Source organism: Hakea prostrata, chromosome 1 (assembly GCF_041222555.1).
Source record: "Hakea prostrata isolate BN-2017 chromosome 1, UWA_Hpros_2, whole genome shotgun sequence".
NCBI lineage: Eukaryota > Viridiplantae > Streptophyta > Magnoliopsida > Proteales > Proteaceae > Hakea > Hakea prostrata.
Genome location: NC_142600.1, coordinates 64,587,501 through 64,612,376, shown reverse-complemented (window position 1 = coordinate 64,612,376; position 24,876 = coordinate 64,587,501). Strand labels below are relative to the sequence as shown.

The following is a 24,876-nucleotide window of genomic DNA, read 5'->3' as shown; positions in this document are numbered from 1 at the left end:
TGATCAACCGGGGTAGAATGAAGCTTGCATACAATTTAACAACTGATACATGTTTCACTCAATTCCAATTATTGGATGGATGAAGGGGTGGAAGGAAGGATGGAATGAATGAAAAAGAAGGTGACAAGGGATGGAAGGCTAATAAACTCAACGGAGCTTGTAAGATGGAGGGGAATGGAAGGGGGTTTAATTAGTCCAACATATCAGTCACATACCTGTTCCAATAGTAGACTTCCAGCAAATCAATAAAGCAGTTTCATGAAGGGGTTATCTCAGACTCTCAGTTTGAGATTTTTCTTTAATCAACAGCAGCAACACAAGCAATTCGATGGGCTTCTTTCAATAGCAGCAGCAGTGACAAAGGAACAGTAACGATAGACTATGTACAAAAGAAGAGAAGGATAGGTGGATTTATCCTCTCAGCAAGGCACATTCAACCCCAGGATTTCGCATCAAAAGCAAGGTTCCCTAGGCTTAAGGTGTTTGGATCTCTCACAGCAAGGCCCTAGCCTTCTTTCACTCAAATTGGACAATAAATTCTTCATGCTCAAAGGCGAACCTATTTATCAGATTCATAAATCATTATGGGATGTGAACAATTACAAATTTATAAAGCAAGGCTTGTTCAGAAAAAATAGGGGGGTCATGGCTACACTTTCCTGAGTTATATATCTAATATTCTCAGCAATAAGAAAACACAAAGGTTACTAACTGAAATTACTAGATGTTTTTAGAAACTACTAGGCTTTATAATTCAGCCACATGCATGGATTATCAACGTCTGAAAAAGTGCAGTAAAAACCTTCAAGTGGGCGCCCATCAGAGTCTGAAATTAATATTCCACCAAGACTCCAAAAGAACTTTAACACAGTTCAAGTGAACAGTGTTCTGGCATCTTATGGCCTTTCTAGAAGACTAGCTGGGATGATTTGACATGGTCCAGTTGATCCAATGAAGCCAGGTCAGTTCTGTCCAGTTTCTACATCAAAATCAAAACGGGATTTGACTCAAACCCCCATTATATGCTCTAGTTTTCTAAGATGACTCAAACGGGAAAGCAAACAAAAGATGGATTCTTATCATCCCCAGTACATCTTTTATCCAGTGCACTCTCCTAGAATGCCAACACATGGGAAAACAAGATCCGACAGTGAATTTTGTTTTCTATCTTCTACCTACCAAAGCCCTATTCTGATCTCACTTTCCTCTCTTGAGTGCACCCTCAACTTATCTATCCTCTGCCACCCATATTTCTTGCAGTAGATTGCTTTGGTAATAGTGACAAGATGAAAGTGCTTGATAGAGGAAAGTGGAGATATCCTCCGTAGTAATTTTCTAGGCTTCTTATTTCCAGTCTTCTTTTTCTACAGATGACTTGATTTTACCCTCTTCTCTCATCTCTCCCTAGCTGACAGAGATTACTCCAGCTTGGATCTGTGAGGTCTAAATAATGACAGAATTTTTCAGTACCAGTAATAGGAACTAAGCTGCCTCCCCTAAACAACTCTAGCATTTGCTCACCTACAACTGCAAAGCCAATTATGCCATCAGAAATAGGTAAAAGGACTAATCTTTATCCTTGGTTTTTATATCCTCTGGATTTCAGGCTTTACAATGTTTGTTAGCATCAGAATCATGGACATCTCCGCCTCCGTTGGCTTCAATTTTGACTTCTTTTTTTATTGAAAATAGGTTAATCTCATAATGAAAGAGAAATCAAACCAAGACAGAGGAAGCAAGCAGGGACTATGGCCTCAATTGAAAACTTTTTATTGAAATAAGATCTCATAACTTCTTTTTTGGAATGGAAGTCTCATCATCCATACCAGTGACGGACTAGCTAAGAGACAATTCAATTTAAAGGTAACCTTTGAGGGTGCAAAACACAAAGTTCAAATCAAGAATGCAATCTTAATTTGAACATAAAAACTATGCAAAATAAAACATAAAACTTGGCATAATTTTTTTCATGGCCGACAAGACCTCTTTTGTCTTCTGGGCTTCTTCTTTTTTCAGATGAACAGACAAACAAAAAATATAGATGAATTCTTCTGGGCTTCTTATTTCCATCTGATGCACAACATCACTGTTTTGAAAGAGCACTGAATCTTCATAGGGGGAGGAAGACAAGGCTAAGCAATATTGGACTTGCAATTTTGCATTTTTATTTTCATGAAGTTGTAAGTAATCCAATGTTCTGTGAGATGACTTATACTACTGACTGAATCGCTTGAATTAGTGGAAGGAAACGAGGCTTCCAGCCCAAGCCATAACAATACATGCAAAAAAGTTAGAACAAGAAACCAGACTAAATCAATTCTTTCAAATTTTCCATCCCTCCATAAATGCTACAAGCTGCCCCTGTATTGCCAGCCACCTGCAGGTCGAGTCAACAACTGAACTGACAAAAACAGAGACAATGGCTGAAAACATGAAAGATGAATAAGGAAAATAAGAAACCAAATCACTAAATGAAGAGAGCGTCATCCTTGTTGAGGTCAACCACCTAGCCAGATTTTCAAGGCCAGACGGATAGAGGAGATGAGGGTGCACAGGCTTAAGTGAGGAAAACGAGATCAGGTGAGGCCTTTGGGATAGAACATAGGAAACAAAATCCACTCAGATCTTGTTTTGCCTGCAAAGCAGATGTACTGAGGGGAAAATTTTTTGAGAGTTGAGACAATAAAATTCCTCAGAATATGCCATAAATACCCATGCTAGAACAAAATAAGACCCACTGATACAATATGTTGAGTCCCATACATACGTCATTAAAAACCTGAACAGGTTCAGTCTATTATCCTAAATAAGTCTATCACTCAAAAAGGTAAATTGGTTGAGTCTAATACCATAGAGAAGTCCATTACATACTCACTGATGTCTCATAAATAAAGCAAATTTGATTTAATTCATGCACACGAAGTACCCACTGAAGGATGTGCAACAGTCATTTTCTTTGTCCTATCCTACTTGAACAGTATTCTCATGCCTGAAATATTTAATAGGAAGATCCAAGGGTCTCCCTTCTAAAATTTGTTGATTATAACTTCATATAAACCAAGCTAATTAAACAAAGAGAAAATCGTTTAAAATATCCCAGGGCAAACTTTTTAACTTATTGTTTAGGGAGACATCCACACCAAACAACAGAAATTTAATTGAAGTGGGTGGTAAAACAGGTATTGATCTTAAGCTAAAAACCAGATAAACCTATTGCCTTTCTTTATTGAAATGTCCAGCTAAAGACTACAACTAGGAATTTCCCCCATATTCATAAAACAGTGACCTATGTAGTCATAATTGATCAACTAAAAAGTAAATATACAACAGCTACCAAACTTCCATAAACATCCATTGAATATCAAAAGCAGAGAGGGCATCAAGAATTTCACCTGCTTTGCCTTTGACGCATTCTCCTGAAGGTGATGCAAGTCATGAAACTGTGCAGAAAGAGTTTCATGGAATGATAATTCCAAAACCTCAAGAACACTAGAAATCCCATTAAGCCGCACCAAAAACTTTGAAAGTGAACATGTTTTACTTTGCATCTCTTCTTTAACAAGACTATCTGTCAAAGATGCTAAGGACATAAAGCTCTACAGTCTATGGTAAGAATAAATTGGACTACCACTAGCTAAAGGTAAAAGCAAGTAAAAAGGTGAACCACTTAAAAGGATACAAATATTCCGAAGATCTCTGATGATGTTTCTGAAAGTACGCTTGCACCAATCCTTAACAACCACTTCATCCAAAAGAAAAGCAATCGCTGGATCACTGGATACAGCACTTTCATCCATACAAACATCCGTAACATCTTTGGGATTTGTTAAGAACTCAAAATAACACTGGAATTACAAACAAGAAGGCAAGGATGGATATTATACACAACTGAAGTTCCAATCATCCCCAACATTTCTAAAAACAATTCTTTATATTAAAGATTTTTTGAAGGGTGGAAACTATGTATGTGTCTTTGAAAGAGATGAAATTTCGAAAATTTTAAACTTCCAAAAGCATATACCTAATTTTCTATGGTACAAAAAAGCTTTGGGAACACTCACATGATATAACTGATAATAAATAATGAATGGAAGTTCAATTTAATATTTCAACGTTAGTTTTTATATGCACTCGTTAAATTCTTCGCCCCACGGAGGGGGGGGAGAGGAGGAATTGAAAACTTGCTAAAACTTTCAAAGAAAACATAGATAAGGAATGACATTTGCAATGTACGAAAGACGAAGCATATCAGCCAGTAATCAGCATTTTATGAACAAAATTAGTCCCTTCCCCAAGTTTAGTAAGTAGAAAAGAAAAGTGAACAATGTATCAGTCAGCATCTCTTCAAAATGCCTGTTGACAGATACAAGTTCAACTATGTCCTTATTTAACTCATAACAGCTTACCTGTTTGATTAAAAAATAATAAAAATCTACAAAAGGATACAATGGCAGATCAATGAAACCAATTTGTTATCCAGGGCCACATCAAATAGACAATAAAGACGCTCAACATCAACAGATAAGTGATTGTCACCATTGTTCATCTGGAATCTATCATCACATCTTTTGGAGATAAGACCAGCCTCTATGCATTCATAATAAAGTCTAAGCCGGACTCTCTTGCCAGTTGTTGGTATTGGAGCCCGACAAACTGGACATAGTTCAAAACGTTGACTACAATCTGCACAAAGTGATGCATGTCCACATGAGTTCAACACAGAATCCACATAGCGTCCACAGCTCCTTAAGTCTCTAGTTGCCCGACAGCACTCAACTTTTGCTTCATTGCACAATTCAATCAGATCAACTGATGCTAAGTGTTTCAGTGTCTCCTGAAAGAGGAAAAATCATAGCAAGGATAAATGCCCTATACAAGACATTATGATGACTAGCAACTAAACATCCAATCAGAAATAGATATTCTGTAGTAAGAACAGTAAAACAGATTGAGATAAAAAAGGATCCATAAATCAATACCATGTTCAGTTGAAGTGTGTCAAGGTAGTAATCATTTTACTGCAGAACAAAGTTTGTTCTATTTCTTCTTCTTCTTCTTCTCCCCCCCCCGGGGGTAAAATATTTGTGTGAATGAGTGATAAACACAACATATGAACTAGTACTGGACAAATATATTTGCCATAAATATCAGGGCACAAAGAATTTCATTCCATCCAAGCACACCAATCATCAGCATAAATAGAAGGAAATCATGTCAAATAGATATAGACAGCAATAAACAGAACAAGGTACTGAGAAAACCAACTACAATCAAAAACATCATATCAGCATCAGCAAGTCAGCCACATCATAAGCCCTTCTTAAGAAGACAAATAGTAATGGGCACAAAGATGACTGACAAAAATGCAGCATAGGTCACTGCAAACCACTGATGAAGTGCTGCATGGGTAGTTTAAACTGCTGATAGGAGTGCAGCATAGATTGCTGGGAAACACTGATAACGGTGTTATAAAGGTTCTTGTGAATTAATGGTAACCGCATGGTTATTGGGGACCACAAGTAACAGAAAAATGTCCCAAGTACCAGTACAAGGTTGCTGTGCATACTTTGGATCTTGATTGAGAAAGGAGGAGAGAGAAATAGAAAACAGGAATCTGCAAATTTTAGATATTTGGCCCCTCAAGTAATTGGCACATTGCTCTACAAGGGCAAAAGGATATGGTCATAAATCTGTTTTAACCTTCTTGGTTACAAATAGACAAATGCAAAGAAACTACCCGTACATTTGAGGCTTTTTTTTCTTTTTGGGTGGGAGAGGGGTGCAGAAACAGCAACGCGGGCTTCTCTTTGATGAAAGGAAGCCTAAAGAGCTAGCCAGCTACAGTAATATAGCACATTATTTATCTTAAATAATGTGAATTTCACAATGGAGGTGACCTAAAACATGTTTATAGTTGTCTTTATCCCTACCCCCAACCCCCACACTCACAGAATTTTACCAAAGCAAGAGGAAAAGCTTTCTCCTTTATACTCCTTTAATTACTTATGGCCTCTAAAAGTCAAATAACATGTGATGACATCCCACTTGTGCACCATAGAAAAGATATTCTTCAGGGGATATGGAACACATCAGAAGTGTTCCAACCTATAGCCGGGATAAAGAAGTGAACTCCAATAGGAAGCTTGTTATCTAATTTAGGCAAAAATCCAACCAGAAGAAAATTGAAAATACCACGATGATTTCTAGAAATTTGACCAAAGTCGCAACTTCCAAAATGAGGCAAATTTGTATTGATATTGATGAAGTTATGCTATCACACTCATTTTCAAGAACTTTATCAGAACTATGGAATGAAATCACAGCTAGATTTCGTGAGATCTCAAATGTCTTGACCCCCCCCAGGGGGAGATGAAATGGGAGGCCAAAATTTTTTGGAACAAAATTTCATTGTGAAATCTCGAAATTTCAGTACTTAACTTGAGATTTCAGTATCTCAAGGGGCCTATGTATGACAAAAATGTCGATCGATATTTCAATAGAGATGTTGGTTTCTACAGGAAACCCCATAAGAGAAAGGTCTTGACTATTTTCAGCAAAATATACTTCAAACCAAGGGTATTTGTTGACGAAACAACAGCAAAATAGAAGTAGTGGATTGAAGCTCCCAAAACCAAGATTTAAGTAGGCAAAACGCACGCCTAGCTTTGGAAACCCTTCAAGAGGCTTAGGCTGGAATCCCAGTACGGTTGGCTATTTCTCTCCCGATGTAGAAGGGCGCCTCCAACCATCCTCAATTCAAGCACCCGGGGCAACCTTCTCGCAACCAACCATTTTTCTCTAAACTATTATTTTGGAAAATATATGTTCAGAAGTTGTTCAATCAATGATATTATCAATATATGCTGAACACTGGTCGATTTTTTATTTTGCAATATGTTTTTTTTTTTTTTTTAAGGTTTTAAAGAATCTGCTTTTTCATCAAAAATATAAAAGAAATATATGATAAATGTATCATATAGTGATCGAATCAAAGGCGGAGCTACTCAGGGGCTGAGGGGGCCATGGCCCCCTCGATTTTTTTAAAAGTTCTTGGATTCTCTTTATTTCTCCTTTGAATTTCTCTTTCCATGTGTGAAATACATTATTTGCCTCCCCCCCCCCCCCCACCCCCATTAGAAACATATTTTTAAGGAATTGCCAATTCAAAATCTAATTAGAACTATCGACTCCCTAAACTTTCTCCTAAAATTTCAATTACTTTTAAGTTTTACCTACTATAAATATTCTTGGGAAGGTGGTAGCTAGACATTTAAAATTTCAACCATCAATTTTATCAAATCTAATCAAAACCATTAAATTTTTTCCCACTTAATTTATGGAAATTGACTGTTTTCCCCATTTTTAGTCAACGGACTTCAAATCTATGTTTCCTCCTACAATTTCTCCTTTGCCTTCTTTCTTTCTTTCTTTCTTCCCTCGTTTGAGTATTTTCTCTCTTTTTCTTCTTCTACTTCTACATCTTGTTCTTCACTCATGTCACTTACATATTAGGATTTTTCTACCTTTATTTGCTAAGCTTTGTTTTTAATCTTATCTCTTTGATTTTTCTCAATGATTTACTCCTAAATTTAGTACGCACTATTCATGATTTTTTAATGTTTTAAATTTTAACAATTGTACTCGTACAATAGCCCTCATGCTTTATTTCAATATATTTTTAATAATTACCTATAATTGTATATTAAATCTTAGTTGTCCTAATAATCTATCTATATTTTAATGTGTGGGCCCCACATCTTAATATGATAAAAATAATTCAAATGTGAGACTCCCAATGGGTCCTACATGCCCTCCCCTGGTGAAAAAGCGTTAGTGTTCGCCAAACGGGAGATGACCCGAACTCTCATTATTTGCCCCCCCCCCCCCAAAATGTCTAATCCTGGCTCTGGCCCGGGATCGAATAAATATATGTTGAATGCCAAGGGCCAATGTACAGCCTCACGTTGTTAAAATATTTCTCCACTCCGAAAATTTTTATTTTATTTTATCAAAATTAGGAGTCATATAAGAAAATATAATAAAGAGGAAATACCAATTTTGATTTTGAAAATGAAAGAAAATATTAAAGGGCTGTTTTCATGTTTTTCAGGTGCTGCCCTATCATTTCATAGACAAATTTGTTATGGTATCGCAATTTTATTTTGGCAAAAGTTTTAAAAGATGGTTTTATGTATGATGAAAGTATACCGGTAAGGGGACAAATACTAGATAACTAAATACTTGTTTTGTTTCTCTAAAAGAAATTAAATTAATGTTCTTCAGTGATTTATGAAAGCATTTTATGCATGCAATAGTGATAATGGCAGACCATAAAAAAGGGTGAACCCAGTGCCCAAGGCTCCCGCATGAACAGAGTTCGCGAGCAATTCTTCCATGCAGCCTTAACCCAACAACAGTGATAACGTCAAACAGTGAAAGACAATATTCATAAAGGCAGGAACGGGAATTCACAGGGGCATGGAGAAGGGTGTTTACAGAAGCAAGAGGAGCAAAGCCAAAGGCCAACTAAGTGACCTCTTAGAGGTGACACTGCATGGCTACATGGTACTCCAGTTGATGGTGATAAAAGAAAAGCATGAAATTTTCGTCACTAGCGGTTCATGGGGGGTGGGTCTAATAGACTCAAACAACAACTAACTGGGACTTCAAGAGATGTGAAGTGCATATCATAGTCCTATAAAAGATTAAATGGAGGGAAGGACCAAGAGGAAGGTAAAGGAAGAGAGAGTAAGGGTTACACTTGAAGAGGCAGTGAGACCTTCCATTGGAGATGGTCATATGATGATGATGATGATGATGATGATGACGATGATGACGATGACGATGATGATGACAATGATGATCCTATTTATGTGCCTGGTGACGTAGAGATAGCAGCGAAAGCTAAGAAAATGGGCCAACCAACGGCAAAGAGTAGGGCATCATTAGCTGAGGAGCTAGAAAGGCAAAGAGATAGTACACAAGCTGGTACTTCTAAAGCTGGAGCAGCTAGAATTGGAACATCTAGTTCAGGGGGGTGTTTTTCTTGGTTTAGGTAATCCTTTCAGGAGACCATAGAGTCATGGAGTTCCATCACAACCATAGTGCTCCCACGAGTTGATCCTCTCCTGCAGCAAGGTCCCAAGATGTATAGAAAGAAGCATGCTCAGCAGCTGAATAACAATGGGGGCTTAGAAGAACATGAAGTGTGGTAAATGAGCCAATAGCATGGTGGATGTTGTGTACACCACCATCCAGCAAACACTGCACAGGGTCCTTACTACCCGACTATGATTAACACTGCTTCTAGCCAACCACACCATATGAGATAATGAATGGGTACTACAACAAAAGGCCGAGGTTGATGAGTACATAGCAGAGATGAAGCCATTCTAGGAGAGTTATGGTTTACTACAGTAGGAGGACTGTATTATTGAAGTCAGTGGATGCATCCAAAGAAATAAAGGATGTCAAATACATCTACAGCCTCCTAAAAGAAGTGGTGACTGAGGTTGGGGTGCAAAATATTTCCAAGTTATAATGGACAATGGTGGTAAATTCAAAAAAGGTTGGCAAGAAGTTAACAGACAACAAGAAACACAGCCTTCTTTGGGCAAAATGTGTATCCACTGCCTTGATCTCATGTTGAAAGACATTGACAAAATCGAGATTTTTTGAAGTATTGTTGACAAAGCAAGGAAGGTAACAAACTTTGTGTACAATCACAATTATGCCTTAAATCTATTTTAAGGAAAAAAGTGGTGGGGGCCTACTCTGTCAAGGGATTACTAGATTCACCACTAACTTCATTGCATTGAGGAGCATTGAAACTGGGAAATCTGGACTCAGAGCTATGTTTGCATCTGAAGAGTGGTTTCAATGGAGAGGTTCTAGCACTCAGGGTGTAGAGAGGCATAAACAACCATTTAATCAGACAATTTCTGGAGATAGGTAATGAGGTAAAAAAGTTGGACCCAGTGATAAAGGTTCTACAAATGGTGGAATCTGCTTTGAAGGGGCCCATCATGCCACCATTTACTTGACAATGAAGGCAACATAAGTCCAAGGGGCAATAAAACTTTCCTAAAGATCATCAGTGACTGTTGAACACAACAAATTATGCATCCATTGTGTAAAGCTGGTGAGTAATAGTAGTTTACGTAATCTACCTCACATGAAATTAAAATTGACAAATTGACTATGACAATATGTAACTGTGGATCTGTAACTGTGCATACTATCCGAACCCCCATGTACCAATATAACAATAAACTAATGTTGGACATGGATATAATACAAGTAATGAAGCAAATGGTTGCAAAGTAGGAACCAAATACTGTTCTCCATCTATGAGCAACACTACAATGAGAGAGTAAGGAGTTCCATTTGAAATAAGTTAATAATGTGAATAAGTCAATTAGTAATAATCTAACCACTATTATAAATGGTTGTAAATGAAAAGTTTTAGATACGCAAAATGGAACATTGGAACAGAAGCTGTAATAAAAGGCCTGGCACGCGATGATCCTAGTACTGACAAGTGATATGTATTGTTTTAAAATAACATTTTAGATTAATGATTTTAAAACATAAGCATAATAACTTCATCTTTTTTATTGTAATCAGATGAATGGTGGATCATGTGTGGCAAAACATCAAAGAATTCAAAGTGAGTAGCAATCAAGGTCCTCTCCCATACATTTTGCATGAGGATGTGAAAGAACCTGGAGTACTTTTACACTGATTCAATCAAAGAGGCGAACAGATTGGATACTCAACACCTTAATGACCTAATGTATGTGCACTATAACTTGTGGCTAAAGATACAATACATATGCATGGGTATATAGAGCAATAAGCACAAGAATACCATCCATCTCGTCAATATTTTTCACGTCAACTCAGATGACTAAGACCCTATTGTGGCTTGGGTGAGGGACAGAGGCCAGAAACTTTTCGATCAGCCTGGAAGGATGCCTAACCCTATTATAGCTGAGGAGGTTGATGCATAGTTGTCACGGCGATGAGGCGATGCGAGGCGGTTTATGATAGTTGAGGCGATGAGTCGACGAGGCGCCCTCTAAGGCGCTTTTGAGGCGGTTGAGGCATTTTAAGTGAAATTTTTAGTGTACGTCTCATTCACTCTAATTCATTATAAATTTATCATATCTTATATAATAAAAAAAAAAACTAACATTAGCCTACCTCAAGTCATCCAACATACTACAAACCACACATAGTAGGTCCTAAATAAAAAGTCATGGGAAGAAAGGAAGAGAAGAAGTCGCCTGTCACTGGCCGCTGCTTGCCAGAGTGTCGTCGCGGGAATGGAAGAGAGGAAGAGATTAGGGATTAGAGTGAGAGTGAGAGTGTGAGACTCGAGTCAAGAACTTATTCTCTTTCAATTTTTTTATTTTTTTTATTTTAACATTTGATCACATGTAGCATCATTATAAATATGCATATAGGTTCAAACAATAGATACTTTACAATTGGAATCTAATAATTAATTCAATATATGCCTTCGTTTTGGCATCTTTCATCTAATTTAAAAAAGAAAAAGAAAAAAGCAGACACCTTGGAGTATAAGGCGTCCGAGGCGCCTGAGGAGATGCCTCATACCCCAAGGCAGTTCGCCTTATTGCCTGAAAATAAGGCGACGCCGATTTGAGGCACTCCGAAGGTGCCCGGACACCTAGGCGACGCCTTACAACTATGGGTTGATATTGATGCCAATGAGTTAATGGCTGATGAATGTCAGGTATATGCAAAAGATGGCGCGGCTGTATCATTCTAGGCTATGGAAGCCGTAGAGCTGCTACAGCTACAAATATGAGGCTTAGTTCATTTCCTCATGTGGTGTCGGTGGCATAGGGACCATAGAGTACAATCTCAAAGTGAGGCTTGACCCTAGAGTCAGGCACAGGATATAGATGAGATTCAAGCTCCTAGTAAATGTCAAACTTAGGTTCATAGTGGTAATGATGTTAGAGATGTTGCTACTAGCGGGGGTGATGCTAGCAACAATGGAGGTGCTGGTGCCATGGTGGTGGAGACTATGATGGATGTGGGAACTCTGAGGTTCCACTGCCAAATACAAAGTAGCCCTCAGATTCACTAGAGAATCACAGTATATACATGCCACACAGGATTAAGACCATGTTAAATTACCCTCCAGGCCCAGATCCTCCTCATCCACTAGGACTAGGGGTTACTCAAGAGGACCTCTTGGCCAGTTTCAACCTAGTAGATAGATTGATATGATGCATATTGATAGATTATCTGGCTCTATAGGCGGACTGGGTATCGCCAACCAGATCAAGTAGGTATTGGCATGCCCTATCTTTTATTAATGATGGTCATTCATTTGTAGCACCCTCAAAGAGGAATAAATCCTATTTCAACCCATATGATCAATTGAATGAGATGGGGGAGCACATGCCTACTCACTAATCCATCGTATCCTACGGTTGAATATGGCTCCCATTCACAGGATGACAATATTGCATCCTTGTTTATCGATGAGATGTTCCCCTACCCTGCTAATGTTCCCATACCCAACCCACATCAAGTCCATCAAAAATTGGACCACAAATCAGGCCACATTAGCATACCAAAAAGCGATGAACCCTCAAAAGGCATTACGGTCTTTTTCCCATCCCCGTTGAACACCAAAAGGGTCCCAAAAAATCCTTGATATTTTTAGGATCCCATATCTACCTCTCTTTTTTTCAATTGGATTATAAATTAGAGTCTACGTCTTCATTGGAATCCAATTTTCAACAATGATTCCTTCTAGAAATTAGTCATTTACTTTTGCAAGTTATTATTTATTTAGGAGATTTTTGGAAGACTCCTTTCTAGTTTGTTATTAAGTTGTTGAGTCATAAGGGAATCCCAATCCAAAGTGGATTCCCTAGTTTGAGTCCAATTAAGTTTTCTAGATAGAGTCTAGTCTATTTTGCTCAAGTGTAAGGCAATATAAAGCCCCCACCTCATTGTAGCAATTCAGTTGAAGATTAAATAAAATTTCAGAGACTTGGACTAATGGGAGCCTAGCCCATGACCTCGGTTTGAGGGATTAAGAGTGTTTTGTGCAATTACAGGCTTACAGCTTTCTTCTTCATCTTCTTCAAGCTCGCAGCAGCCCTTGAGTACCCTTCAACTCAGTCTTCAGTCAACCAGCCCTTCCCCATCAAGTAAGTTAAACCCCCATCCCTACCCAATTCCCTTCTCCTACCTCATCGCAAGCCTCCCCCTATTTCTTATTCCCTACGGCGGCAGCCCCCCTCCCCTAAGTAAAACCTAGAGAACCCCTATATCTTTCCCCTACCACCTACCCCCAGGATTGCACCTCCCTCCTCTACTTTTCCCTACTTCCAAACTTAATTACAGCCCTCTCTTTGAAGTTGCAGAGTTTTCCCACACTTTATCTTCTTCATTGAAAACCTAAAACCCTAAACCTATTAGAAACCCAATATCTCCTCAACCCTTAGCCCAAAGCCTATAATCTTTTAGGACTACCATCCCCACCCCTTACCCTACCTTCAATCCAAATCCTATCCCTAATTAAGAGTCCTAAACACATTAGGAGACCTTATTTACTTGGGAAAATTATGCAATTGCAGATTCTTGAAACAGAATATTTCTCTTACTTTTTCAGACCAAATCCTCTCCTAAACATAACCCTAGACTTTCCCCTTCAATATCCAAAGCTTGGAGCTTAACCTAACCCTAACCGCAGGCCTCTCAGAGTGAATTGAGCAAGGTTTAGCCGCTGTCCATTAATTCTAGACCTGAACAGTTAGAGAATTAAACCCAAACAGCAAGGAATTGAACCCTAGTTCAGTAACTGCCTCTTCAAAAAGGTCCTATATCTGGCCCTGCAATCCAGGGTCACATCACCTGCACACTAGACACCATACATGTTGATGTAAATTATTTTCAGGGATCCAACAGCGCCTAGGGTTGATTACCCAAACCCTTGGGGCCCGAATTTGAACCATGAGTATTTTAGTAATTTTACTTTGTAGGTCTGGTCCCATCGAGTCCAGGATGTTGTCTGGACCTTAGAACTTTTTTTTTTTTCCATTAGTATTTTGTAAGCTATTTAAGAGTCCTTGTCTAGGTGAGGTTCCTAATTACATTGGAATCCCGTAATATGAGTCCATTTTAATTCTCCTTATCTTTAAGACTCCATATGTACTCTTAGAATATGGATTGGGGTCCTTTAGAGTTAGTTATGGAGTTTCTTACTTGAGTCAAAGCCTTGATTCAATTAGTAGTTGAGTTAGAATTGGTTAGGCAGTAAGAGTCCTAATGAGTTTTTCAACTTAGAGTCCCTTTTTATTTCTTTATTTGAAATTATAAATAAAGCCTTCAAACCATGTGACCACATCTTGAAATTGATTAATAAAATTCTGAGTTTGGAAGCAAGTAAGGTCGTGGTCTTCTTGGGAGGGCCACAGCGGATTTGGATTGCTTGCTTCTTCAATTTCAGCAAGTGTTCTTGAATCCAGCATTCATCAATTCTCAAGTAAGAAAACAACATCACAACCCCATCCCTAGCCTTCCTTCTTCTTCCCTCATCCATAGCATACAACAACAACAACAACAACAATAAGCCTTTTCCCAACTAAATGGGGTCGGCTACATGGATTCTTGCCCTCCAATCAGTTCTGTTCAAGGCCATGCTAGATACAAGGCCTAAGCTATACATATCCTTTCTCACCACTTCTCCTAAGGTTATCTTAGGTCTACCCCTAGCTCTTCTAGTTCCTTCAATTGGATTTTCTTCTCGAAGGGCATTTTAGGTTCGTTGAGTGGCCGTGCCCCTACGATTTCTTAGCTTTCCTTATGGGAGACTCCGCACTCTTTGTGTTTTTATCTTATCCATCCTAGTTTTGACTATCCATCTTGCATTCTCATTTCTGCTCTGAGTTTATCTTTGATTCTTTTTAACAGCCCAACACTGCCCGTACTCATAGCTGGTCGGACACGGTCCTATAATTTTCCTTTGCTTTAATGGAATACGCGATCACATAGACCCGGTGCACCTCTCCACTTCATCCACCCTTTTTAATTCTTTGGGACCTCATCTTCTAAATCACCTCTTTTACTTATGATTGAACCTAGGTACCTAAAACAATCACTCGAGGAATCTCTTTATCGTCAAGTATCACCACTTCATCATCTGCCGATCATGACTAAAGTTACAAACTAGATATTCTGTCTTCGATCTACTAAGTTTAAAGCCTTTTGATTCCAAAGCTACTCTCCATGATTCTAATTTGGTATTAATCCCCACTTGGGTCTCATCAATCACACAATATCATCCGAGCATACACCGGGGACCTCATCTTGAATGTCTTTGGTTAATTCATCCATTACCGGTGCATAGATATGGGTTAAAGTTGACCCTTGATGTAGCCCAACTGTTATCGGGAATTCCTTACTTTGTCCCCCCACTGTTCTAACACTAGTCACCGAACCATCATACATATCCTTAACTATATCTACATATTTACTTGCAACACTTCTTTTCTCTAGTACTTGCAAATTACGCTCTAGGGACTCTATCATGTTTTTCTAGGTCATATACCATATGAGGTCTTTCCTACATTTTCTATACCTTTCCATAGTCTCCTTTGTAATAGCCTCCGTTGTAGATCTTCCCGGCATACCCATTGGTTCTCCGTTCGTAGTTGTGTCTCACCGGGTTTCAATTATTCTCTCCCATAATTTCATCGTATGGCTCATCAATTTAATGCCTCTATAGTTATTACAACTTTGAATATCTCCTTTATTTTTGTAAATTGGAACCACAACACTTCTCCTCCAATCATCCGGCATTTTCCCCGCTCATAATCTTATTAAACAACTTAGTCAACCAAACTGTCCATGGGTTCCTAAGCTCTTCCATACTTCAATTGGGATTTCATCGGACCTTGTGTCTTGGAGTTTCATCCTCCTTGCTTTTTTACCTCGGAATCGATTCTACGTATATGTTCGGCCGTGCCTTGGTGGTGTATGTCCATAGTGCTTGGTGTCATTTAGTACTAGAGTAGGTTTCCACCTTTTCTTAATATCCTCCTCACAAACTATACTTTACCATCTCCATTTTTAATACATCTAACATGGTCAAGATCTCTACTCTTCCTATCCCTCATCTTAGCTATCTTATAAATAGATTTTTCCCCTTCCTTTGTGCCCAACTTATTGTATAACTCTTCATACTTTCTTTCCCTTGCTTTTCCGTTTTCTTAGCTTCATTTCTATCTAACCTATACCTTTGAAGATCCTCAACATCCTTAGTTCTTTGCCATGTCTTAAAACTAGCCTTTTTATTCCTAATGGCAGCTTGACCTCACTATCCCACCACCCGTCTCTCTTGATGGATCTTTCCTTTTGATTCACCTAGCATCCTTAGCCACCTTCTTTCACATAGCCATCTCATTCCACATTGCATTGGTATCCCCTTTTCCCATTTTCCTTGTTTGACTACTTCATTCGAGGATTTAGAGTACTCTCCTTTCAAATTCCACCATCTTATTCTGGGATGGTTTACCTTAGACCTTTTATGTGTTCTTGGGACTAGCACATATCCAAGACCACAAGTCTATGTTGTGCGGTTGCTTTCCCGGTATCACCTTGCAATCCTTGCACCATCTATCGGTCCTTCTAGTTGGAGAATCTATTTGGCTTCTATGTGTACTTTTGGTAATTAAATGCTATCTCTCTTTTTGGTAGTATTTATTGTGATCGCGTAGCATCCATTGAAATCCCTCGTCATTCCTTTCTCCAAACCATAACCTCCATGAACACTCTCATATCCTCTTTGATCTTTTCAATATGTCCATTTAACTCACCTCCTATGATAATCTTTTCTCCTTGACGAATTTCTTGGTAATCCACCCATATTTTCCCAAAATTCTAGCTTTAGACTTTCATCTAGTCCTACTTGAGGTGATTGCACAAATTATATTTCGAACTCTTTCTCCATTCAAGCTTGATAGCAATAATCCTATCACCCACTCTTTTAACATCCACCACATCATTTTTTAAATCTTTATCCACTATTATACCCACTCCATTTTTATTTGTTTTATCCCGATACCAAAGTTTAAGTCATCCAACTCTTTGGCTTTTTTACCCTCCATCTAGTCTCTTGAATGCAAGCTACATTAATCCTTCTTCTCTCATAACATCTATCAATTCTAAGCTCTTACCAGTTAGAGATCCTATGTTCCAAGATGCAATCTAATCCTATGTTATGGCTAGCTTCTTTACGCCTCGTCCGGGCGGGCCCTTGCCTACTTATCCGATCGGGGGTGCGGCGTGCTCGGGGGCCTGCTCCCTTGCCACTTATCCTCCCCGGGTGTGTGGGTGTTCTTTTGTGGGGGCCTGTGCTTTTATCATATGGTCGATCTGGGTTTGGTGTTTTTGTGGGCTGGCTGGCCCCTCCTCTTTGCTTGGTTTTTTTTTTTTTTTTTTTTTTTTTTTTTTTTTTTTTTTTTTTTTTTTTTTTTTCTCTTTTTTTTTTTTCTTCCTCGGGGTCCCCCCCCCCCCCCCCCCCCCTCTTTTTTTCTTTCCCCCTTTTTTTTTTTTTTTTTTTTTTTTTTTTTTTTTTCTTTTTTTTTTTTTTTTTTTTTTTCCCGGCTTCTTTTTTTTTTTTTTCTCTTTTTTTTTTTTTTTTTTTTTTTTTTGTTACATATATCCCATGGGTTGGGTTTTCATATCTTTTGACCATAAAACATTAACCTAAACCAATCCCTTATGAAATATTTTCTTCACAGCCCTTTTCACAAAGAAACCCCATATCCCCTGAATTCCCAAAACCCTAAATCCTCTCAAACCCTAACAATTTCAAAACCAAAAGTGATAAAACTCATCCATAACCAACCCATTCCCTTCAACATTCTAAACCCAAATTGACTACTAATTCTATTGAAGAGGATCCTAAAATAAACGTACATCTAGAGCAACATCCCTACAAGGTAAACCCTAGAATTTCTGTTTGCATCACTTGGTATATGCTCTAGACAGAGCACCATATGACTCATAAGATGGTGGATCAATGGGCAATAGTGATAGTACGTCACAACTTGGTAACCCATATCTTCGGATGGTTTGCCTTTATATGTTGATGATGCAACATACATGTTTGTGGCGTCAGATTACATCTAATTTTCTCAAAGTCTATAATGTAGGATTCCTCTGTGTCACAATCAAAGTGTAATACCCATCAAGTCTAACAAACTTACAGTGAGATTGAGCGAGGCTGACATAACAGCTCCTATTAGTCTATATTCTAGAGAAATTTTGTTGGTTTCGTATTTCCTACAAACCAGAGTTGTTATGTAAATTGTTATTCTTGCAAAGTTTGCAAGTGCCCTATACTTGATACTTGACTACTGATTATGTTTGTATGTACTAGTTACGTGCTATGCATACCTTAATTTAGGTCTAGGTTTTTTACTTCAATAGAAATTGCTTATCATTTATGTCACTTTATACTTCAAGCATGTTTAGATATGTGACATACATTTAGTTTCAACCATGGTGGGAGATCTCGCTCTCGAGCAAGATCTCACCACTCCAAAATAGAGAGATCTCGACCGAGATGGCGAGATCTCGGTCGAGATCTACTAAAATTTTGGGTAATCTCGATGACCCATCTCGGTGGGTTTTAGGGCCCTGGTTGGGCTGAAATTTAGTATTTAGTCTATTTAAGGCCTTTTGAACACATTGGTGGCCTTAGAATTATGAGAAAATAACCCTAAGTATGTCTTCTAAGTCAACCCTATGTGTAAAACATAAATGTAGACATATCAAGTAATTCATGTTATCAACTATAAAGTATTAAATACATTACACATCAAACTATTAAAGAACTTAAATGTCTTCAAAATTTTACAACCATAAGAAGTTTTAGACTTTTAGTAAGTCATAAATCATAATCCATAAGTTCACAATCACAAGAGTATGTGAGTAATAAGATTACAAGACTACAAGACAGCAAGAGTATCACTCGAGCATTCAGCATCAACTGATTCTGAACGGTGGCCACATATGACTCCCAAGTCAACTCATCACTATAGTATGTCACATATAGGTTTAAATGCCACATTAAGTTGGTTTCCATGAAAGTTAGATCAAAGCTTGTGGATCAACATATATTTACACTAGACTCTCACACCCATTGTAGAATATGCTATTTGAAAAAAATTCAAATTTGGGGGGAAATCTTACCTTTGTTGAAGATCTAGTTGAAATAGGCTTGAATGACGATAATTTGATGTTGTAGATGTCTTAAAGATGTTTAGAAGTTGAATCCCCAACAAATTCCGGCAAAAAATCAAGTTTTTGGCAAGTTTTGATGGTTGCAGAGAGAGAGAGGCGAGATCTCGGCGAGATGTGGCGAGATCTTGGCGAGATGTGGCGACATCTCCCATCTTGCAAATCTCGTCTCTCCTCTCGTCTCGCTATCTCAAAATAGCGAGATATCTCGCGAGACCATGGTTTCAACCATATACAACCAAGCATAAGCACAAATCTACAAGACCATTGTGGATTATTTTTCAGTCAAAAACCAGTTGATATGTGTTTATAGGCCTTAGAATAGTCTGTCCAAGAATAAACAAAACCAAAAAATGCATAAAACCCACCTAAACATACCACTGAAACTTGGCATTGCACCAAGTTCAGGCAAGATTTCAACCAAAATCTCAGTATCTTGATTGTCTCAACCCCACCAAGATACCGAGATGAAATGAGATTTCATTTACGACCAGAATAGAATTTAAAAACTTGACTAAACTCTAGACTCCAAATGGCATATAATGCAAGCACAAGGTTCCAAAGATGAGAGAAAACTAGACGTTTCTTCTCCTCTATAATCAGACTATTGGACATTGGTTGTTAATATAATAAACAAGGTGACTTTTAGTTGAAAATTACAGCCAAGAGGAATGTACCACATATTATGAGTTGGAATGAAGTGAGGCCTAATTGGTTCCCCTCACTTGCATCAACGCAGGGAACAAATACATTCTTGTAATGATTATGAGTAAGAAAACTATAGGACTTAGGGGTTAACAAGAACTGACTAGAGGTATTCAATGGGATAATCCACCTTCTCGACCATCTTGTCAAAGTGACTAAAACTATATACCAATTGTATAATAAAATAAAAAAAGATCATAAAATCCCAATAGAAGATAAGCGGGTGAAAGTCTAGCAATCGTATGCTTTTCCAGAAATCCCCAATGCTATCTTAGGATCCCAATCATGTTATAACTATCAATTTAGCATACTAGCACCTGGTTCCATGAGAGCTTATAAAGTTATACCACACAAACATCTATATATAAAGCGTCTACATCATCTATTCACATATTCAAAGCTCCTCTTATATGTTTGGAAGCCATTTCCTTTCCAGAGAGTGTAATCTAACATTATATCACTCCTTAAGATTTACCAATGGCTCTTATGCTACATTTAATATCCATCAAGGAATGAAAGTTCCATAGTCCCAACATTGGTAGAAAACTAATCATAGTCAATACCTTCCAACTTCAAAGATACTACAGGTAACAATGTAAATTAGTTTGACTTTGAAGAGGATGAAATGATATGTGACAATGTGAGACATAATCTGCATGATCAAATAGGCACCATCATTGGTAGCATGACTAGTTAAGTAGTTAGGACCATTGATTCATAATAAGATGAGAAACAAAACAATAAGGATGCATTTGTAAGGTAAACTGGTTAAGTAAGCAAGATCTCAGACATGACAACACCAAAAATAAATAATAAATAAAAAGAGAGCATCACAGGGCAGCCAATTTGATCCCAAAATATGCTCCATATGATTGGTTCTGATTCTTGGTGGAATAACACCATTTTTCATAAGAGACCTATGCCAATAAAGTTCTTTAGAAGGTGATAGAGTTGATCTTTGATTCTTCTTTACTTCCCTTAATATGAAAGCTATCAGTCCCCCTAAAATTGCAATGCATTAACTGGAAAGAATTTTGAGATAGGAATTGTCCATTCTAACATAAAAGTAACTCACTTAAGTGTTGCAACTTGAGAGCTACGTCTTTTGATGCAGTAATGCCAAATTATCTGCCACTTGAATAATCATACCAAACCCAACTCCATAACTCAATTAACAAGATGACTGTGGAAGATCATTTAAGGCCAGTGCAACTTCCACTTTCGTTTCTGACAGTTATCAATTATTCATTTTTCCCCCTCACTTCACTACCCACTCAAGAGTATAATCCACAAGCTCCAATGTCGAAAATAAACATACAAGACGAGCTCCACTTGTTCAAGTTTCAAATTGAAATTATAAAAGGAAAAACAAAGCTCCAATCACTCCATTAAATGGACCACTGGAGGACACAAACTAGTAAACCAGTGAAAGCGTTGTACCTTTACAGCCCGGGTGTCGTAGTTTGGTTGTGGAATATAGCTCTGACTACCTTCGTGGGACATTCTCCTCTCCATGGCATATAGAGTAAAACAATTGAACTTGGCCGATATTCGAACGGTTTCAGAACCCTAACGGAAAGCAGAAATACGACGAGAGAGAATGATACCAATTTGATTCTGTTTGAAAAAGCCTTCACGAGTTTATAGGTTTCTCATTTGCAAATCAACAGTAGAAGACAATCAAGAATAACATTGAGGGCTTCTTCACATGTTCTCACTCGACTCTTGAAGACTTCTGCTTTCTTTTGCTGCCGAGTTGCTTGGTTCTATTCTGAGGCACCAAACCAGACATGGAAGATCAAAGTTAAACACTTAAACCCAATGGAGGGTCGATTGAATCATTCGGCGGCGGTGGATCGTCGAATGGAGCCACATAAGGCCCGAAATCATTTATCTGGTTCGGGTGGGTCGGGTGACCCAGCTGTTCGAATGGTCTGTCACGCAAGCAATCCATGGTTTCAAAACAAGTGGTTCGGAAGTACAGAATCGCGGAAATATGACAAAAACGAAGAATAATAAAATGAAAGGGGTTTTCACTTTTCACCACAAAAATAAAAAAATAAAAAAAAAAACAGACAGGACTGTAAATAACAACATTATAGTCTTCTTCTTCTTTTCTTTTCTTTTCTTTTTTCTTCTTCTTTCTTTTCTTTTTTTTTTTTTTTTTTTTTTTTTTTTTATAAGAAGTTAAAGACTTCATTCATAAACCAAGAAAATACAGGCACACAATAGAAAAGGAAAATACAAAAGATAGTTGTATGAAAACACAAGGTTTGATCCGAACCATGGAGCGAAAATTGATCAAAACTGTCGTACATGCAATAGACAGAGTCATCCAAACTAAGGAATGGGGCAAGCTCAATAAATCCTTAAAATGAGAGTTATAACAGTAAACACAGTAGACACAATATACGTATCATCTATAACCAATGCCCACAGAGGGGGAGACATGCCACAAAGGCAGACACGTACACTCCACAAGGGCGGACATAAAACACGCCACAAGGGCGAAAAGTTGGTTGTTGCGGTGGTAGCACTGTTATTGCGAACAAGTTGTTGAACTGCCATCCGTCACTACAATAGATGCGGAGACCAGCAGCAAGAGGGGACTACCTACAAAGCTCACCACAGTAGAAACTTTCACTTCCGGATTTGTAGTTTTTCCACGGATGCACCAAAGCGCGCTTCAACCTGAATTTTTTTTTTTTTTTTCTAACCGAACAAAAACAGAGAGTTGGAGAAGAGAGAAATGGGAGACGAAAGAGGGAGAGAAGAAAGAAAGGTATGAGTGGAGGAATGGAAACAACTAGAGAAGAAGGAAAAAAAAACAATAGAGGGAAATAAGAAGAGAGGCGGTAAGAGAGACAGAAAGATGCAACAGATCAAGATGGAGGCGGAGAATGAACCAAGGAGAGACAAAAGAGAAGAGAAGAAAAAAATTTTGAATAGATGAGGTAGATGTGGAAGATGTAGAACTCGAAGAGAGGAGGAGAGGAAGAAGACAATAGAGAAACCACATTATAGTTATAATGTACAACCTAACATTGTGAAGAGAAACCACCTACCATTTCTCTGGACTCTAGAGCAAAGGGGCAGATCAGAATCTCGATCTCTGCAGCAGCTAATAGAAGGTAGACCGTATACTCTAAGGCTAAGGACCCATTTGAATAAGGGACTTTACCGGGTGGGATTTTGAGAATGGGAAAACTTTTTAAATTTGTTCTACGAACATTATGATTGTTTGGTTGGCAAGAAATTGATCGAAAAATAATTTAAATTGTTTATTTATTTTTAATTGATTGACAAACTTGATCAGCAAAACTGCAAAGCGTAATTTTGCTTGGGTCATGCGCATTAACATCAAGCCGAGATTTCGGACTGTCAATTCCGAAATCTCGGTCAAAATTGAATCTCGACCGTTGAATTTCAATGGTCAAGATCGAAATTTTGACCAAAATTCCGATTTGACGGCTGGCTTGACGGTCCTCTGCATTAAATGCGTAGGACCCAAGCAAAGTTTATAAAAGTGTAGCTCCTCTCTTGGTGCATTTTCAATTGTCACCAACTCAACATTAGATTTTTGGGATAATTACGGTTGCCCTTATATAATTTAATTATTATTATTATTTTTAATTTATGAAATTACTATTTTGACTTTAAACTTTGCCATAATTACTATGTCCCTTATTGTTAAGGCTATTAGTTAAGTGATGACATGGGATTTTTATTTATTTAAAGATCTTAAAATAATCTTGAAATTGTAATTACTTATTATGCTCAATATTAAATTACATTACTATCCTTAGTCAATGGAAAAATTAACCCTAAACCTAAAGTGCCAATTGATCTTATACTTAAGGGTGTCAATTTGGTTAAAAACGTAAAAAAAATAAACGTTTAAACCTTACCGTACCGCACCGAAATTTTATTCTTATCAAACTAAAGGGGAAAGAAATAAATACCATTCTTACCGTACCATATACCGTAAAGATATTAACCCTTTTAAAGTTTAAACCCTAAACTTATCTCAGAGAGTCACGCTTCACTTTGAAGAATCGGAGGACAAGAGTCACAAAGATAGAGAACATTGTCGGTGTTGGGAGCATGAGAGTGATATTATATAATGCTTGGGTAGTAACTAATCAAATGTTATGATCTAATTATTATTTACTACCCTTTCTTATTCGTTTGCGTGGCATGGACTCGGTCGAGGGGGCAATGGAATAGACAAATCTAGTGAATGAATTGGAAGTCTTGAGAGAAGAATTCCCTCTCCCTTGGACGACAAGCAAAGACAGAAAATAATGAATAGATTTAATGATTGCTCTTTTATGGGTTTTTGTAGATCATGGCAATGTTGCTGAGCTCAAGCATTTCGGAGCTTTGCAATTGCATATCAGCATATGTGGCTTCTTCCACCATCACATATCTAGACTTTAAAAAAGCAAGAACTGTTCCCATATAAAAAGCCCATTACAAGTGACAAAACAAGAAGAAGAGGGCACAGAGAAGCAAGACAATCCGTAACAAAACCGCACCGTATACCGAACCGTGCCGTTTTTCCATACCGATTTTATACCGTTTTCATACCGTACGTTTTAAATTACCGTTTTCATACCGTACCGTATAAATAGGGTACGGTACGGTTATGGTTTGAGGTTTTCAAATTCAATACCGTACCATACCGTACTGAATCGACACCCTTACTTATACTGTTACTAAAAATTTTTTTAAAAATTGATATTTTATTCTTATCAAACTAAAGGGAAAAGAAAAAAAAACTTGTCATCTTCTCTCACCTACCAATAAATAAAAAATAAAAAATCATAAAAAGAATAGTTTTTCTTTCGGCTTCATCTTTTTTTATTTTCT

At 37.8% G+C, this 24,876-nt stretch overlaps 1 protein-coding gene across 1 annotated transcript in view; it reads right to left on the bottom strand.

The window, feature by feature from the left end:
- The window catches only part of HOS1 (ubiquitin-protein ligase), a 31,202-nt gene extending 9,362 nt beyond the window's left edge, over nt 1–21,840 (bottom strand). Inside the window, exons 1-4 of the mRNA XM_089141791.1 lie at nt 21,445–21,840; nt 4,447–4,834; nt 3,680–3,814; nt 3,393–3,568 (exon numbers count right to left, since the gene is read on the bottom strand). Of these exons, the coding sequence (XP_088997917.1) occupies nt 3,393–3,568; nt 3,680–3,814; nt 4,447–4,834; nt 21,445–21,519 (774 nt within the window). The 5' untranslated portion in view covers nt 21,520–21,840. The remainder of the gene's footprint in view (nt 1–3,392; nt 3,569–3,679; nt 3,815–4,446; nt 4,835–21,444) is intronic.
- Between the last annotated feature and the right edge of the window lie 3,036 nt (nt 21,841–24,876).